The sequence below is a fragment of the Ambystoma mexicanum genome, chromosome 7q (genome assembly GCF_040938575.1).
Source record: "Ambystoma mexicanum isolate Mex_15411 chromosome 7q, UKY_AmexF1_1, whole genome shotgun sequence".
Classification (NCBI taxonomy): domain Eukaryota; kingdom Metazoa; phylum Chordata; class Amphibia; order Caudata; family Ambystomatidae; genus Ambystoma; species Ambystoma mexicanum.
The window spans coordinates 978,973,224-978,992,424 of record NC_090941.1 but is presented as its reverse complement, the minus strand read 5'-3'; the positions used below and the strand labels follow the sequence as shown (position 1 = coordinate 978,992,424).

The 19,201-nt window shown below is 46.6% G+C and overlaps 1 protein-coding gene across 2 annotated transcripts in view; it reads left to right on the top strand.

Annotated features, from left to right (window-relative positions):
- FCHSD2 (FCH and double SH3 domains 2) overlaps nucleotides 1–19,201 on the top strand; it is a 1,767,327-nt gene that overhangs the window by 1,620,864 nt on the left and 127,262 nt on the right. For both annotated transcript variants that reach the window (XM_069640094.1, XM_069640093.1), the window contains exons 15-16: nucleotides 8,458–8,541; nucleotides 8,704–8,881. In XM_069640094.1, coding sequence (XP_069496195.1) covers nucleotides 8,458–8,541; nucleotides 8,704–8,881 — 262 coding nt within the window. The remainder of the gene's footprint in view (nucleotides 1–8,457; nucleotides 8,542–8,703; nucleotides 8,882–19,201) is intronic.

Sequence of the window (19,201 nt, the reverse complement as noted above, 5' to 3'; positions counted from 1 at the left end):
GTCTTGAGGAACTTCTGGAATTTGAGGAGGTCCGGATCAAGATGAAACAGGAAGGGGGAGGCTGTTCCATAAGAGGGAGCCAGCTGAGGAAAGAGATTGGCCTCTGGACCTCTGTTTAGTGAAACGCTTCGCAGACAGAGAGTTGGCAACAGAGGAATGAGGGGTCTAGAGGGAGAGTATTTAGTAAGAGCAAGTTGCAGATAGCGTGGTCCCTGGCCCCAGACAGCCTTATGGATGATGCATAGGGATTTGAACTTGATCCTTGCAGCAATCCGGGCCAGTGAAGAGATTTTAGGGCAGGAGAGATGTGGTCCATGGGCTTGAGGCCAAGAATAAGTCTTGCTACCCTGTTCTGGATTAGCTGGAGGGGTCGTAGAGAGGAAGAGGTTAGAGTCAAAGGAAGGCTATTGCAATAGTCTAGCCTAGAGAGAACCAGAGCTCTGGTAATGTTGAGCTTCTGGGGGAAAGTGATAAAAGGGAGAATTCCTTTGAGAAGGAAGAGTTGAAAGTTGGACTTCTTGGCAACATCCTGAATGTGAGGGAGGAAGGAAAGAGAGGAGTTGAAGATGACTCAAAGGTTTCTGGCTTTAGATGAAGGAGAAGGGGCGGAGAGGCCATAGAGGATGGCTAGCGTGAGGGGAAGAAGGAGGGAGCAGGGGTCCCAATTGGAAGGATCTCAGTCAATGTTGACAGTTATGTGCAGAGCTTCATGGCTGTGGTCTTGGGGTTTTTAAAGGACATTGTTGGTCATGCCTTTCAAAATCTCGCACCTGTTCAGTCCCAAGGCTGATGAGTTATTTGAGAAATTTATGGACTGAATAATTATGGCTAAATCCTTGGGCTTGGCTGTCCAGCAACCTGTACAAGACCTTCTTTTGCTTATGGAGCCACAGGAAGAGAGGTTTCTGCCGTTTTACATCTTTTGTTCCCCGGAAAATACAACTGCCCCAAGTAAGGCAAACCTGAGAAGATTCAAACACACAGGCAGGGGTACGGGTGCCTCAAGGCATCGGACGTCAATGACCTCAGTGCCTGCAGCATCTTCCACTCAAAACCTCTTTGTGGTCTCCCACCATAATGCTCCTGTTGGGGTTGTATCTCCACCTTTGCTGAAAAGTGTCAGAGACCACTTCTGATGCTTGAGGGTTGTAGGTCATCTGGTTGAAAACAAAAGGATCGAATGCCTTTTGATCGACAGTCAAATGGTCGAAAAAAAGGGTCGTTTTTGGGGGGGGGGGGGTTCCTCCCCAGCCCCCTGTTTTCTTTATTAAAAACCTTTTTTTACCAACCCAAACAAAAAAAATATATATAAATAAATAAATAGAAAAATTCAACCTTTTTTTTCGACCATTTGACTGTCGATCAAATGGTCATTCGATCAAATGTTTTCGACCATTTGACTGGAAAGCATGCTTGAGTAATGATAGACTACCCCTGTGTCTGAGATCAGATTCAAAGCACACTAGCCACTCTTTTTGGCAAAAGAAACTCTTCAGAAGGTTCTGTCCTTGGAACGTGTTGCCATCCATGATACTTTTTGATGCCCAAGAGATGGGAGGCAAGGCAATTTCATTGGCATTTAGAGAAATTCTCCAGACTCTTTAGAGCCTGCACTGCTTGGTGGTGTTGGACCTTCAGGGCACCTTCACCTATGTGCCAATCCATCCAAAGCACTGGACGTTCCTGAGGTTCGTGATCCAGAGCTTCCATTTTCAGTTCAATTAGCTCCCCTTTGGGCTAGCCTCCACATCCATGGTGTTAACCAATTTGATGGTGGCTCATCTCAGGTGGGATGGAATTCACGTACTTGATGACCTGGCTGACTGGTTCCTTCGGGCCACTCGCCAGCCGAGTTGTCAAGTCATCTCAAGGATACCCTCCAGCTGCTGCATAATGTGGGCTGCCCACTGAATTTTCAGAAGTTGCACATGACTCTGTCTCAAGGCTCCAGTTCAACGAAGCAGTTCAGAATACTCGGTTAGGGCAGGGCTTTTCGCCCAAGAAGAGTCACCAGCATTCAGCAGAGGGTTGCTTGCTTCTAGAACGGACGCATGCTACCACCTTCAGCTGGTATCCAGTGAAAATGCTGCTAGCAAAAATGTAGTCCATTAAAAAACCCCTGCAGTGAAAAAGTTGCCTAACAAAAAGAAGTCAAAAAATGCAGCTGAAAAATAGTCACAAAATGTGCTGCTACGGTAATTGTTAGGGTCAAGGGGGTTTTGTAGGCTTGTGATTGCCTGGTTAGGATTAGACTAGGAGTTAGGGTTAGAGTAAAGATTTTAGTTAGAATTAGGATAAGAGTTAGTGTCAGGGTAGTTGCTGAGGGCTGGTGATGCAGTTATAGGAAGGCTAGGGGTACTTGTAAGGAACTCATGGTGGCAACAGTAAAGACAGACAAGTGATCACAGTTCAAGGGTGTTTATTAAAGTGTATAAATAACGCCTAATCTAAACGTAAAGCTAAGATGGGAGCAAGCTACAACCATCAAATAATAATAGGGCAGTCCTAGAAGCGTCTTGTCAAATAAAAAAGGCCTATACTAAATAAAAGCTATTGCCAATCCTTACCACTATGTTACAAAAGACTGTGGGATAATGTTCACCAGAAAAGAAAGAAGTGTTCACAAAATAAGTCCGGATGGCCTGGCGGGACAAGGCGGAACTCCTAAGCACAGCACACTCCTGGGCCTCTCCAGAGGGTCACAATTCCATTCAACGATATCAGAACCTTCAGGGGCCAAGTCTCTTTTCAGCAAAGTTTCTTGCCTTAGACGGTCTGCTGGATCAAAAACCACAAGTTCCTTTGGTTGTCTTGCACCGTGGGCGATTGCTCTTCGCCACTAGGATCTCCCTCCGCCGGGCTTGGATCCTCCTTGCAACGTGGGACTCCCTCCATCGAGTTCAGTACAGCCTTCTTTACCACTTAACACAGTTCATGAGTTTTAACACAGTTCATGCTTTGCTTTATCTCATCATAAAGCAAGGTTTCCCTTCCCCTTGCTTTCTTTCGGTATCCTTCTGTCGTGTTCACACTTGCCTTAGCTCGCAATGTTCACTTTACTTTTCTAATGCAGTCATGATTTACTCATCTCATCAAAAGCGGGGTTCCCTTCCCCTAGTTTTCTTTAGGCAATGGGTCCGAGAGTTTCGATTGTACAAGGGATTTGACGTAACCCTTGCAGGACCACTCTGACACCCCACGCCACCCTTTGCTAGGGCCTTCTGGTGCTTGTAGTTTCAACACAAAACAAAAGGGGCCAGCGAGAGTCCTTCGAATGAGCACTCCTGCGGCGCCTGCCCACTCTGCAACTGGCCCTTCTCTGGGTTTTCCCAAAAGTTCAAGCACACATAAGTTCTTTGTTCCCAAGTACCTGCATCCATTTAATGTTGCCACTTGCAAACTTGGGCTCAACACAGTTCGGTTTGCTATCAGCTTCCTCCGACTCATCGGCTGTGCTGAACCCATTTGCTTGTCTTGCTTCTGGAGTCAAGGACGGTGCCACAGTAGCTAGCATGCCTCCCTGCCTGTGTTATCAACACGGAAGGCCCCTGTGTACCGTTAACACCTGTCGTACCACATGCCACCTGTACTTCCCGGTCTTGTGGTTCCCTTTTTGGAGGCTTTGCGGGTCTGAGTTGAAAAGGGCACGAGCAGTTCCCCCCCCTTTGTCATCCCTCCAGGTCTCGCCGCCTTTCTCCTCCATTTGAACTGCCGGTCAGGTGTAGCTGTCTCCTCGTGCATTCGGCCTTGCTCGTATTGTGCTCTCATGCTCCTCCTTTTATCCCTGTTGGGAAGGTAAAGGAACGTCAGGTGTGCATGGTTACTGTCAATTTCATGACTCTGTCTGATCCGTGTGTTGGACAGGTCAGGTAAACAGCTCTGGTGTTAGTCCGTTCTCTGTCACGGTGTAAGAAAGTGTTTGTGTCAGAAAAGGAGGGTGGGGTAGTGCTTCTAAATATCCTACAGGGTAGGATGGGGAAAAGGTGTTACAAGGAAGGTAGTACCGCGTCTCGATCTTCGTTGTAACAGTCTACTGAGGGGCGAAATTACACTGACGGGCCCATGGATCATTGCGCACCCTCTGGTACCTGTAAGACAAGATACTGCACCTAGAGGAGGTTGGGGTGCAGGATTCACATACTCCAACACAATTCTATAAGGACAACTCAAGGATTTGGCAAAGAGACTGTTAAGTTCATAAAGGTTTATTTCATGCCACTGTTGACACAGTGCACACCTATCCGCTGTGGTCAAGTTCCCTGACTCAACCCCCAGCATCACACAGAGCTAATTTTTATAGCAAAATGTGAGGGAGCAATCTGACCCCACCTTTTCTGCACAGTCTTAAGCAACTTCATCGTTAAACATTAGCTCATTGGCAAATTATTTTTAATTGAACTAACCCTTCAGAATGAAATATGCTCTAGCATGCATGTCTGTCTTTTCCTCCGGTGTTCCGTTCAATTTATAGTTGATGCAGCTGGACTCTTCAGATAAGGTTTCAGACCAGGCCTAATTAAAAGTCTAGGTTCTGCCCATTCGTAAAGTTTCTGAAAGCATGGTGTCCTCGACTGTCTGAACCTTAAAATTACCTCATCTTACATACTTTGAGCACTACTCAGTTTCTTCTCATTTTAGCCACATTTTGGTTACATGCATTTTCATTAAAGGCATTTAGCCAGAACGATTTTCTGTCTGTGTACAGGAAATCTTATTGTCCATTCTGTGCCTTGCCACCTTACCACACCATGATAATGACATTTTTGACATTATAATCAGGATGCATTTTGCCTACATGTATATACTAACATTATGAATACCATTTTCACATAATTACAACACCACATTAGTTCATACAAATGTCTCTGCTTAGATTTAAGTGGGGGTTTGGGGCCCTCCAGTTCATTCAGCTGTTGATTCAATATATTTTTAATTCGGGTCCTCCAGTACACCACTTCCACTCCCTGAAGACCCCACATCCAGGTGATCCTCACCCACTAGTCCACCCGCAGGAACTGGATCCAATAGCAATAGCAATGGCCTTGTCCTCGCCACCTGGATGACAGATCTCCAGGGACTATCGGGTGAGACATCTTCAGGTTTCTCACATACTGGAGTAATGATTTGGGTATAATTTTGGTTGCAGACCCGCAGCTGAGAGAAACGGTGAGTAACCCCTTAAACCCACGTGTTTTCATCCTTTCTTTGTGTTTGTTCCGTGGTGATTTTTGTTTTGTTATCCCCTTCTTGCGTTTTCCATCAGTTCCTGGTCTGTTTGCCTCATGCACTCCCTCCCAGACCCTCATGGGTCCTTGTTGGAAACAGGTGACCGGAATGGACCTTATCAAGAGCTTTCTCAGGGCAGAACCCTCCCAGGCCTGTGGTAGACTGACGATACACCCTATAATGACGACCTGGTAAGGTGGTACGGCGATGAGGACACCTATTACTGTGCTCAGTTAAAACCCTGCCACTTCTTCATTACTGCCATAAAATCTGAACATTGTCTATATGAGCTGCTGCTCTACTTAGATAGCCTGATATATGTAATTGGAGGGCAGACATTGTGTTGCACTTAGATGTATTTTGGGGGCAGGAAATGTGTTGCAATAGACAGAATTGTGAAGATCAGCCATGCATTGCATTAGATAGAACTGTGAAGATTAGTCATGTGTCGCATTAGCTGTTTAATCTTGCTGCACTCAGAATCACACTTTGTGTCTGGTAATTCTTGCTAATTCTTGCTGCTCAGAGAGGGGCTGGTGGAAGTAGACCATGTATTGCATTTGGAGGAATTTGTGGGAGTGGCTAGTGTGTTGAGTTTGGGAGGGGTGGTCGGGGCGACCAGTGTATTACACTTGTAAGAATTAGGCCGTACCATTAAGTTGCAGCTGGATGAGTTGTGAGGACCCACTTTGAAGAACTTTGAGAGTAGCCAATGTACTAACCACCCTGCTCCTCTCTAACATACCTTCCATGTATTATACACGCCCAATGTGCTAGCCAAACTTCACACAAAAACACACCCAACATAACAAATAATCCCAGACACTGGACTTTACCCTTACGGATTAACCAAGCCAGTGCGCATGATCAAAACTACCAGCCAAACTACACTTGAAACACAAATCCAAAAATAAACATTTGCATACAATAAACAGCCCAGGCATTGGGCCTTACCCTTATGGATACAACCAGCCAGTGCACGCAATCAACTCACCTGTAAGCCAAAAAACATAGATACTAGTTTCTCCTGGTGCTATCCTATCATTCTACCCTCACAAACCCACCCAGACCTCTTTCTTGCAGAGCCACGTGAGCACCTGGAGAACACCCCAATGATAACGTAAGTGTTAAAGAAAGGGATACGGAAGTTGGGGAGGCCTGGTGATGTTGGTGTAGGATAAGGGGTTAGGATAAACCTAGGGGTTAGGTTAGAGTAAGTTTTAGAGTAAGTGTTACAGCTGCAGTTAGGGTAAGAAGTTCTGATTGGAGCAAGGGTTTGGGTTAGGGCAAGAGCTATGCCATTTGTGGCGAGCTTGTGATGGGGTTGGAGTTAGGTTCACTATTCATTTTCCATTGATTTTGTATTGAGCCGCAGTCGACAAAATGCTTTTGCGCGTTGAAGGTTTATTGTTCAGTAAAAGTACAGGGTAGTATTTAGAGTTGGGTAAAGCTTTAGGGTCATAGGTAGGGTGATTGTGGATGTTTTTAAAGGCTTAGGTCACTGTTAAGGTTACAGCATTGTACTTTTGTGTATTTAAACAAATTGCATTTTTGGCAGCCTTATTATTGCCAACATTTTCACACTTTGCATTGATTGTATTGAATGTTTTCACATGACTACATTTTCCTGGAGAAATGTTCACATAGAAATCTTCTGCGTTTGTATGCCTTCTGAGCGTGATGGCAACCTGCATTTTCCTCTTGCCGGAGTCTTGATTGAGAATACACTCTCTTCAGTTGTTGCTCCGCAACCAGTGGTCGCAGTTCTCTGGGTCATATAATTTTGCCTCTGTTTTCTTTGGGGTATTTATTGCTTACTAACCTAGCTTTGGGAAGCACCCGAGTGCTGTACCACTGCATTGCTAAATAATTTGAGTGCAGCTGCATTTAAACTAAATAGTCTGATATGTCTGGTTATTTTCAAATCTAGTATTAAGCACAAGGAATTGATTGAACCAAATTTAGGAAAGCTAACAAACTCCATCCCTTTCTCCAAACACATCAAGTCTAACCATGGCCATTGGCGGTCTTTCTTGGCAACAGTAGCATTTTACAGTCCCCAGTACTAAAGAACCGTAAAACTGTTTTATAGGATGAGGTTCTTTATATGCTTTGGTGTCACAAAGCGCCATGGATTACTATTTTAACTTGCATTCCATATATGTTATGCATCTTTTCAAACATCTGCCGCTTTTGCAGGTATTCAATGAACTTCATGAATTTATTTGGGCCCATGTTGTGTAAGTGGGCTAAATGTATGGGGCTCCTGCTGTGTGGAGCGTCCCTGCCCTCAGAAACATTCATCCAGCAGGGGTGCACAGCAAGTGGGCATTACCATGCTGATGAGATCCGACTACATATGCTGAATCGGTATTACTGAACCAGCAGACATACCACTCGCCCCTCTATGCTCCCTCCCACCCAACCATTTCCAGCTTGTGGTCGGGTGAATTGGGGTTGTTGGTGTAGCCTTGTGGTAAGTGACCTCTGTGGCATCCTATGTGGGGTCCACAGGTGCAAGGGCAAAAATGTACTAGTTTTATTGTAGTTTAAAACTGGTCTCAATTTCAGTCATTTTTGCACTGGCCCGTAATACCAGTGGAAAGATGCCTTGACTGACCCTCAATATTTGGTTATATTGCCTATGAACTGGTATTCATTTAGTAGAATGTGGGGAAAAGCCAGCATACAATGTTATCGTAAATAAAATCCCCCAAAAAGTTCAGTAAAGTTTTTTGATGAAAAATGATTCAAAATGGTTAAAAAAAAACGTACAAGGCGTGTCAAAACTACTTTTCGTATGCAGTCATTAACTGTTTACAGCAGTGGAATGCTTTGCGTGGAATACTTTTCAGTGGTAGCTGATGTTTATTATTAATGCTAAGACATCAGGAGAGGATGTCTGACCACTCTAGCAAAGACATAATTAGAGCCTGGATCAAAGGAGCAACATCAAGTGAGTAGGCTGCATAAGTGCACAGTAAGAGTGTGGTGGGGTAACTGAGGGATAGGTAAAATCCCTGTTAAAACTGTGATTACACTTAAGATATGTTTGTGTTATTTTCTTAAATTACATTGTTCAACAGTTCTTCTCTGTTAATATTTTTTAAATAATTATTCATGTTTTAAAATGCAATCAGGTTGCCTTGCTGGTGACACGCATGTAACAAATATATGTAACACGTATTTTGCTAGCAGCCTGGTGATTGTTTGTGATTTACCCCTATTCAGGCTTCTCAGCCAGATGAGTTGACCATTGAGGAGCATGAGATGTTGGAAGTCATTGAGGACGGGGATATGGAGGACTGGGTCAAGGTATGCTGCTTTGCTTCAAATCAATAAATACAAATACAAATCTTGAACATAAGACACATGGGCTTATTTGCACCCAAATTTGGAGGTTCTATATCATTGTTTTTTTTCCTCCAACCTGTAAAAAATGTGAAAGTACTTCTATTTTTTTGTACTCAATAACAGGCACGAAATAAAGCTGGTCAAGTGGGTTATGTGCCAGAGAAGTATCTACAGTTTCCAACATCCAACAGTCTGCTAAGTATGTTACAGTCACTAGCGGCATTAGACACCCGTTCCCACACCTCGAGTAATTCAACCGAAGCTGAGTTGGCCTCCGGAAGTTTAAATGGCGACACCAGTGGTAACTTCTAACAAATTCATTACATTGTGCTGTGCCACCTACACTGCTCTCTTACTACATGCCTTCTCTGAGACTTTCTTTCTCTAATAATGCTTTACTAACCTAGAAACATGTAGTTTCTTATCTGTGAATGCTGTGTTTCCCTGTTAGCGCCAAGATAGTGGAATGTGCTTGGCTCTCATTTCCAGAACTCCTCTTCAATGGATGGCTTTCTCCCTCAGATTGCACTTCTTGATAGATCCTCCGATCAGTTCCAATTGCTTGGAAAATGTTGACGGGGAGCATAGTGCTGCGCAATGCCACTGTTCCTCGAATCTGGCAGTGACATTGGCACCCTTACTTATAACATGCACTACGCTCCCACAACTCAGTTCAATTTTTCTGCTCTTCAAAACACAGCTTGTTTTATGATTTTGCCTGCTTCATTATATCAGGGCTCTAGACTTTAGGGGCTCAAGCGCTGCAGAGAATGCAAGTCGAAGATGTACATCAACGCCCTGAACAACATTTGTGTGTGGGGTGTTGGGTTGGACCATGACACAGAGCAATGCGGCTCTTGCCAATCAGTCAACCCAAAGTCCTTGAGGGGAACGCTTGTCTAAACTGGTGATAGACATCTCTCTGGGGGTAGAATATCTCATTTTGACAGACAACACAGCAACCATACATTACTTCAACCAACAATGGTATGTGGGGTCACTACCCCTGTGCAGGGACACAATGTGGCTTTGGTCTGGTTGCTGGAGAACAAGATCTGAATCTCTGCTGCTCATCTAGTGGGCATGGAGAAGCGGACTGGCAGATGTTCTGAGCAGGCAGGGTTCAAACTCACAAGTCAGAGATTTCACCTGGGGCTTCTCAAAGATCGCTGTTTTTTGGGGAACCCGAAGTGCAGAGAATTTACCTCAAGAGAGGCTTTGGGGATGCCTTTCTAGTTGAGTAGGTCTTCAACCTTATGTATGCATTCCTTCCAATTCCAGTCATTCTATTGGTTCTCTGGAGTTTGAGGGGGTTCAGGGCTTGCCTGATCTTAATCACCACAGATTGAATAAGGAGAACGTGGTAGCTGGACCTTCTGGAGTTAAGTTTGTCTTCGAAGGTCATACCTCTTGTCCCAGTCGGGAGGTCGGGGTCCTCACCCGAACCCGGTGTCTCTCAATCTGCATGCGTAGCTCTTGAGAGGTTGAGGTTTGAAGGCTGGTATCTGACGGATGAGGTTCTGGAGGTTCTGCTGGTTGCACATAGGGCAGCTACTAGGTCTATGTAGAAGTGTAGGTGAGAAGGTTTGTCGCATGGAGTGAAGAGAGGGGTGCAAACTCGCTATCGTGTCCCACCTCTGCTTATGAAATGTTTGTTATCCCTGGCCAGGTAAGGCTTTTGCAGTTGGGCACAGTAAAGGGGTATCCAGCCTCTTTGTCATTTGTCAAGAGTCTGCCTGAGCAAAGCTCTTTCATTGCTGTCCCGATTGTGGCACAGTTTCTGACTACCTTGTGAATATGTTTCCCCCAACCCCTTTTAATGTTCCGGCTTGGGACCTTAATTTGGTCCTATCTTTTCTGATGGTGGCCCCTTTTGAGCCTTTCCATTTAGTGTCCATCAGGCTGCTTACCATCAACCAGACACATGAGCGAATTTCCTTAAGCAGGCCACCACTAAATAGTGTTAGGACTTGTGATCACTTCTCCAATCTATTTCAAGCAATAGTACTTGCTTGAACTGCTAGATCCAGCACCATGAGTAGGCTGCTGAGAATTCTGAACAACTTTCACCACAGGTTCCCAGCACAAGGGGTAATAGAGGAAGGCAAGAAAGTTAGTGAGTTCCCTTGTTATTTTGATATTGAGTGCTCTGGCTGCCTAGCTTAAGGACAAACATTGGAGGTTGGGATACTCTTCTCTTTTGAAGTAGGTATGACAGAGTTCTTTGTCCGCCATCTAGCTGGCTACTTCGAACCAATGGAGACCTCAGGGGAATCCAAATCATCTCAAAGCAGAACTGTTTCATCATCCAGAGACTGAATGAATTCTCTATTCGATGGGGAACATATGTGTCTGTCCTTTGTCACTGGCCGTTGGGATCTTCACATCAATCTCTTGGAGTCGAGAGCCATCAAGATTGCCCTAGCGTTTTTCTTCACAAACATCATATTGACGTTTCGACAGGTTCTGATGGACAAACAATTATTGTGCCGCACAACTGTTGTTTTATACATTTTGCAGTGATTGGCTAGAAGTGGCCCCAGTAAAGGCGCCTTTTGAAGGTATCTTATCGCCTTAACAGGGCTCATACATTTTCAACTGTCATGCAGTGTCTAGTTAACCGGTTTCTCCCAAAAGCATATGTGGGCATTATACAGACTTGAGCCTAGAATTGCCATATTGGTGGTGATTGACTTTAGCATTCTTGTCCTGGGAGACCACTCAAAGTGAAAATGGGTTAATTGTGATAGTATTGTATAACAATGTGTTAAACATTTTTATCATTGGGTTTTTATACTGCCCCATCACACCACCGTAGGAGTATCAACGCAGGTAAAACGTATACACAAAATTCATCGATTTTAACTACTTGGGGATAGTAACCTTCACTTTTTTTAAAAGTGTGTTCTTTCCACTGTTTTGTTTTGTATGATTTGTATGTGACTAGAATGCTTTTCTTTATGCAAAATGCTTTTCATTTTGTTTTGTCTTACAGGGCATGTACAACACCCCTTCCAGTTGCTAGGTGTGATAGATCTTCTTGTTTAATGTAATGATCTTTACTTCCTTTTATCTCTGACCCTGCCACGTACGTAAGACTGATGAAAGAGTTTGTGTGTTGGGAACTGCAAATCTTTTGGTGTGCTTTGCTGAATATTTTGCATTTTGCAGAATGTTTCCCATGTCATATGGTCACTTAGACTCACGTGCACATGACTGCTGTGTATATGTATTTGGGGCTGCAACTGTTTTGTGTGTTTTTTTAGGGAATATATTTCATTTTGGGGAATATTTTTATTTTGCTTTGCCCTTCCAGCCCTGCTGCACATGTGCGGTGGCCCTATTGCGTGTTTAATGTGTGATAGATTAGAATTTTATAGTATATTTTTCGTTTCATTTTATTTCTCCGGGCCTACTGTGCATTATATAGTTGATATGTGTGTTGGTGAAAGCGGATAGCTGTGTTTTGTGGTATATTTTTCCATCTGTTTAGTTCCCAAGTGCCCACTGTTCGAGATGTGCTGATCCGATTGGCAATTTTCTGCTGTATTGTCTCCTTCAGCCTAGTTGTGTGCCAAAGTTTGAGACAATTGAAGCAAACATTGTTGAAGTATTATGGGCAAAATGGTGCGTTATCAGCCTTTCTGGAAAACACAATATTTTTTTTAGCAATCATTTTAGTCAGGAAATCCAAATGTGGCATTGGCAGAAGCAGGGGGGAAGCCTCTGCTCTCTCCACCACCAGCCTCCCAATTCGAAGCTGCTTGGACAGCGTTCTTTGCAGAAAACAAAAAGGTAAGCCCCGATGGGCTCTTCACACTCAGTTGGGGAATTTAAAAAATGAAAAAACAACAATACGAAAATGACTGCCTTCTTGTGGCCATTTGCCATTTTTGAGCCCAGAAATCCCTGTGCTTTAAGATGGCCGACCTGTTCTAGGTCCGAGTTTCCAGCTACTGCAGAACTGCTATCCTCCTTGCGTTTGGCTGCCTCCTCATCCGCCAATCAGAGGCGCCGGCAGTCGGATGCCGGCCCCTCCAAAAAAAGGCCCACATAAGGCCCCTGTCTGGGCCTAGGAGGGCTGTGAGGGCCTCCACCCTTTCACACCGCACCACAAACTATGCTGTACATCCTGCTCTCCCATGAACTTGTGCCTCAGCACCCCTGCAAACTGTTGAACCTCCAGTGTGTGATGGCTGAAGCATTCATTTGCCTCCTCCACTAGCGCCCTGATCTATATCTGTGCCTATTTCACACTGCCTATCTTCTTCACCTTCTCTACTCTTTGTGCTTTGTGACCCTGATTTTGCTGCATTGTGCCTTGCTTGAAGACCGAATTTATCTGTGTGTATTTTATATCAGGCACCCTCATTTGCACTGCTTTTTGTTATCCCTTTTGTTACTACTAGGCCACTTGTGAGATTAGGGCAGAACTGTGCAGTGCAGTCACCCTTCTCCTTTCAAGTTCCCTCTGGCACCCTAATGGCACTCACCATCTCTCTGATCTTCTCTAATTGCTGCTCTATCTCCTCCCCACTAAGTCTGGAAAGTAAAAGCACAAAAATGACATCCTGCGTGCAAACCCTGGCCCTCCCATTGCTAACTCCTATGTCAGCACAACCTCCAGAGAGGTCTTCAATGATATCCTTTTCTCTGTCCCCTCTCCAGATCTATGGACCACTCATCTCCACTCTCTCCCCTTTCACTTCTCTCCCATAAACGGTGGCACTGATTGGAAAGTCCTCTTGGTTGGCTTCTCATCCTCACGTTGCATCATTAATGTCTACCACACTGGCACTATCCTGGTTCAGGGTCGTCAACCCAACCTCCTTCTCTTTGACCGGACCCTGCTTTCCCTCATTAACTTCCTTCCTTCCCTCTGCTGCCTCTCCCCCTACCACTCTCACTGTCCCTCCCCCTCTGATTGGAGTACCACGCCCCTGCACTCCTGAGAAAACCTTAAAAGGCAGAGACCTCCTCTACCTGGCGACTCTTAACGCCCCCTCAGCCAAAAAACACTCTGCTGACATCTGTCTCCTTGAAGACACTGGCCTCGACATTCTCACTCTCACCAAGACTTGGTTCAATGCCTGCTCCTTCACTGTTTGTGACTCCCTCCTGCCTGACGGCTTCAAAGATCATTTCCAAGCCTCGACCTCACTGTGCTGGCAGTGGGTTCATCTTAATCTAAACTGAGTGGGTTCCTTCTTTCATTGCACCCACCCAACTCTACTCTTCCTTTGAGAGCCTAGTTTGCAAGTTGGTCATCTCTCCCTCCTCCACTCTGACCATTGCTACCATTTTCAGGCCTCCAGGTGCTACCACCCTGTTCCTCTCTGAATGGGCTGATTTTTGCTTCTCCTTACTTTCAACCGCCGCCAACCTCCTCCTCTTGGGTGACCTCAACATCCAATTGGACACCCCTGGGTGACCTCAACATCCAATTGGACTCCCCTGTGTCAGCATCCACTGTTTCATTGACCTCTGCGCCCCACTATCCCTCTCCATTCTCCTCTCTGGTCCAACCGACTTGGCGGGACACACCCTGGACGCCATCATCCACTCAGACCTCTCTCTGGCCCCCCCACAATCCTCCCGCGGTCAACCCTTCCTCTTGGTCAGACCATTCTCGCCTCTCCTCCCACTTGGTCCCTTCAGCCCTCCTACCGCTACATCAAAAGCCCTGCCAACCGAGGGTGAGGAGGGGGGGGCGCTGTTCCGCACATAGCTCAATGCAGGTCTTTGTGTCAGCTCCAGTGGCGTGACCGGGTCCGGGGCATAAAACCAGCTGAAATTCGCCCGGTTTCTGACAAAATTAAGTGAGATGGCGGGTAAAAATGGTATCCAGCTATACATGCAAAACTGTGCGGATCGGAGTGACAGAACCGAAGTTACAGCAAGTATTGGAAGCAGTCCCGAGCGGCCTGAGGGAGACATCCCTCCCAAACGCAGGCCCCGGCTGGAGAAGCCCCTCAAGAACGCACAAACGGGGCTCCACCGACCCAGGACTATACTTCGCACCTAACGCCAGGAATTGTGGTCTTAAGACCTATAGGCTGGTGGTGCGGTGACCTGTGGAGACCCCCTCACCCAGGGAGAGAAGGTAGGAACCACTGAACACTGAGACAACACTAGGGGAGAGGTAGCGCCCATACTTTCACGGCAGCCCACTATGCAGAACCTCTCTGCCTTTCGCACACCGACCCTGCCGAAAAGAAAACCAGAAAGGCGGCCCGGCCCCAGTGAAGCATCGGAACAGCGGCGGGCCACACTGTGGGACTGAGCTGGACAAGCCGGAGCTGGTGCGGCGCGGGAGGAAGCCTCGCGCCCCCCGGGTGCTCCGGTCCTAACTCTCCACCGCCAACATATCACAGGTGGATACTGAGACCGAACATCATCCGAAGAGCCCTACTCTTAACAATAAGTGCCATGAGACTCTGCGAGATACTTACTGTGCATGCGGGACACGCAGAGACAACTTGGCGAGCACAGACCATTCTTACTTGGCACACCTCTCTGACACACACCCTGAGAAGAAGCTGGAATAGCTGAGCAGAGCACATCAACACCCTCATTGGGGGAGTCGACTACGCAGCACCAGGTGGCGGCCACGAGGCGCTGACTAGAACGACACATTAAAAGAGGTCTCTCGCACTACCGCTCACAGCCACACTATGAGCATCTACGTAATATTCATGCTGCATCCACCAATGAAATCTTTTGTCAGGAAGTAGCAGGCACCCAATCTCACTGGACAGAACAAAGTAAACGGGAAATTGCCTGATCATTGATACCGAGATATTGCGGAAAGGGAAATCTGCATACTGAAATCCCAAAGCAACTAGACCGCAATAAGCCCACCTGCCCCTCATCAGAAGGTGGACACATGACCAAGCGATCAACATGAGGCGGTAAGCGGGAGCGGTGGGGAGAATAGCCCATACCCACGGGTGTAACTGAAAATAGGCGAACCAACGTCACCCATCCATGAGGCTTACAGATACAACCTCTGGCTCCCCGCTACGGGAGTGATAACCAAACTGCCGGCATCAGTGGCAACGTAGACATACAGCACCCCGCCGAGGCTAACTGACCGCGTGGCGAACCTGGGAAGGCACGGCATATCTGGGGCACTGCACGCTGGGGGGGGGGTCAACAGCAGAACTAATCTCTACGAGTAACGGCCAGACTCTGTCCCCCCCACCAAACTCCCCCAGGGGCGCCTTCACTGAACATCGTCCCGAACCCGCACGAAATATAAAACCTTTGGCTGGTCCCAAGCAAGCAACAAGCTTCTGAAACGGAGGGGGAGCGTATGAGACCTGCATGCAGGACAATAACCCTAGTCACGTTCGCGCTGCAGGAGGTGGTGCATTAGTCACATTTTCAGAGCGGATCACACGTGAAGTATAATTATGAACTGGAACCACTCAGGAAGCTAACTGCCCAGGCGACAGGGTAACACAAGTTTATACTACGCAGATTAGACCGCAAGTATTTTAAGTGGTCACAAGTTCTACCGGCAAAGGCAACCACGAGGCAAACCGAAACAAACCGAATTTCTCTGTGCCCAGACACCATTTGAACAGTCCATTACGATACACCAGACAAGGACAACATCCATTACCGCATGAGGTAGCTGGGAGCAAGCTGGCACAACATAAGACTGCAAAGCAGCCCCCCATCGGGTGGAACACGGCACACAACCACTTAGACAATACGAAATCTCCCGCCAGCCCTCTTGCCATTCTCGGAATATCCATTCCCTCAGCCAACAACAGTGATTCCCAGGAGGGCGTAACAGGTACCCAGAGACGGAGAACCCATACAGAGACTGCATGCAGCTGCCAAGCGCCACATCTTAGCCACGTTGGCCACGTCACTTGTGAACCGCTCTGGCTAGACACTGCACCAATCAAGAACTTTATTACGCAGCCAACGCACCACAACTAACAGAACGGCTGGGGAGCAACGAAAGGACGACGGGTACTTTGCAGCTATAGACTAGACGCCCAGCATACAAGAGCACCGACTAAGTACAGGATCAAGACTGACCATGTGTACACCGAGCACGGATCGCACGGCTGAAATACTAACGCAACAAGGAAGATTCTGTGATCCTGAAAATCAACTGCTGTATACTACCACACACCATCAGCATATGGTAGAATGACCAAAGGAGCCCACTCGAAAAAAGTGGGGCTATGGATAAATTCACGAAATCGACCCCCAAGGGGACTACAACTGGAGAAAAAGCTGCGACCGGCCCAGAGGAACCCCACAAACAGACAACATCAGCTGTCCTGGATCTGCAAGGGGTTTTTAACTCTATGCCACAAGGCTTTGCAGCCATCAATGACAAACTTGATGGCATCAACACCAACGTCTCAACAATCAGCAATCATCTCGAGAAAGCCACAAAGCGGATAACAGAAGCAGAGACAAGAATCAGCACAACCGGGGACGCCCTCAAGGCGCTTCAAACCACTGTCACCAACATGGCCAAGGACCTGGGCATGGTCAAACTAAAATGTGAGGATTTGGAAGTAAGGTCGTGCCACCTAAAATACGAATTGTGGGCGTGCCCGAGGTTGCACTGAAAGGACCGATGGAACTAGCAGTAGAAAAACTGCTAAGAGAGCTGCTGGGTGATCCAGGCCGGTCGGCAATGTTTGTGGTCTAGCATGCGCACAGATCAATGGCTCCACGCCTCAAGCCAGGTGCCTATCCTAGACAAATTATAGCAAGACTTATGAACTACAGAGACCTGGTATTAAGAGCTGCAAGAGACAAGCAAGAATTAAAGAAAGGATCCAGCGTAATACGTATATTCCCCGACTACACCATGGCGGTAGAGCAGGAATGAAGAACATTTACAGGAGTAAAAAAGATGCTGTGGGAACAAAAGGTTCCCTACGCCATGCTCTACCCGGGTAGATTGCGGATGCAACATAAAAACAAGACCTACTTTTTTTACATTCCCGGAGGAGGCAATCACCTTCGTCGAAACAAACATACCTAAACAAGCATCAGGATGTGATGAGAGGAATGAGAGACAACTCACATATACGGATACAGGAAGGTCTGCATAGTTGGTCAAGGTGATTGCCCTCCACTCGGTAATGAAAACATCAATCACTGAACAACGCTGCCTGCAAATGGATAATTCGTAGAGGACGACTTGAACAAAGTATATCAGCGAAATTCATTATGTGTACTGGTAACGTAACATGTGGTCAGAAGCTGGTGTAGATAAGTTATTGATTTGCTCCCCGGACCCAAGACGCAACTGAGGCGGCCACCCCCAATTTGAGTGCATAGTTTACCGAAATGGGTTGGGGAGTGGGGCAATGGGGGTAAGCGGTGGGGTGAACACAATTAAAGTTCGAGGAACTATGGGGCAGGGGGAGAGGAATGTGGGGGATTGTTTGAGAGTTAATGTTAAAACACTGCACAGACAGCAAGCTATCAGTTACCACAATGCAGACAAGGAAATTCGGTGTGAAGAGGGAAAAAATGTGTGCCTGATGAATGATGGCTGATAGAAAGGTAGCCGAGATGAAATGAATGAGCTGGAACGTCAGAGGGATGGGTATGCCGGTGAAAATGAAGAAAATAATGGCATACGTGAACAGACAGGGGGCACAGATCCTATACCTACAGGAAACACACTTTTTGGAGCACCAAGCTCGCAAAACTGCACCTGGGTGGGGGGGGGAACACCGTTATCACACATCGTATTCCACCAGAGCCCGAGGAGTCATGATATTAATACATAGATCAGTACCATTCACCCACTACAGTACGGTGAGTGACCCTGGTGGCAGATATGTGGTTGTACATGGCAGGCTGGGTAGCACAGAAATACTACTGCTCAATGTATATTGCCCTAATATAGACGACCCAGAATACTACCAGGAGGTCTTCCAGAAATGCACTAGACACCCGACCGCCCAAATCGTATGTGGACATGACTTCAACGCCATATTGGATGTGGACCTAGACAGAATGTCCGTCACTCCCAGATCCCTAACAAGAGCTGCACGCACAATATACACACATATTGTGGATCTGGGACTGAGGGACGCCCTAATCACATATCTGAATTATTTGAGAATGATGGGTCAGTATCCGGGCAAGCACTGCTTTGACAGGCATTCAAGGTATATATCAGGGGTGTAGCTATGTCCACAGAACTGGTGGTACTCCGGGACATTCAGAACAAGTTGAGGAAGGAGGAGGACACAATAGCCAGCCTACAGACACAACACGCGACCAAACACACAGCACAAACAGCATTGGATATTAAAACACATCTAGACGAATTGCGGGAGTTGGCGGACAGGGAACTACGCTACTTTGACAGACCAGCTGCTGCAAGGAGATACGGGGAACAAGAAAGACCAGGGAAACTGTTAGCACATATGTTACGGTGAGAGAGAGGAAGTACGAATATCCCATGTATAACTAGGGAAGACGGGACAGTGGCTAATGAGCAAGACGAGATTAACGCAGTGTTCTACGACTTCTATGCTAGACCATAACCACCCCCAAAGCTACACCACAAACGAGGAGATTGATGAATACCTAAAACAGATACCCACCACTCTTTTGACTGGGG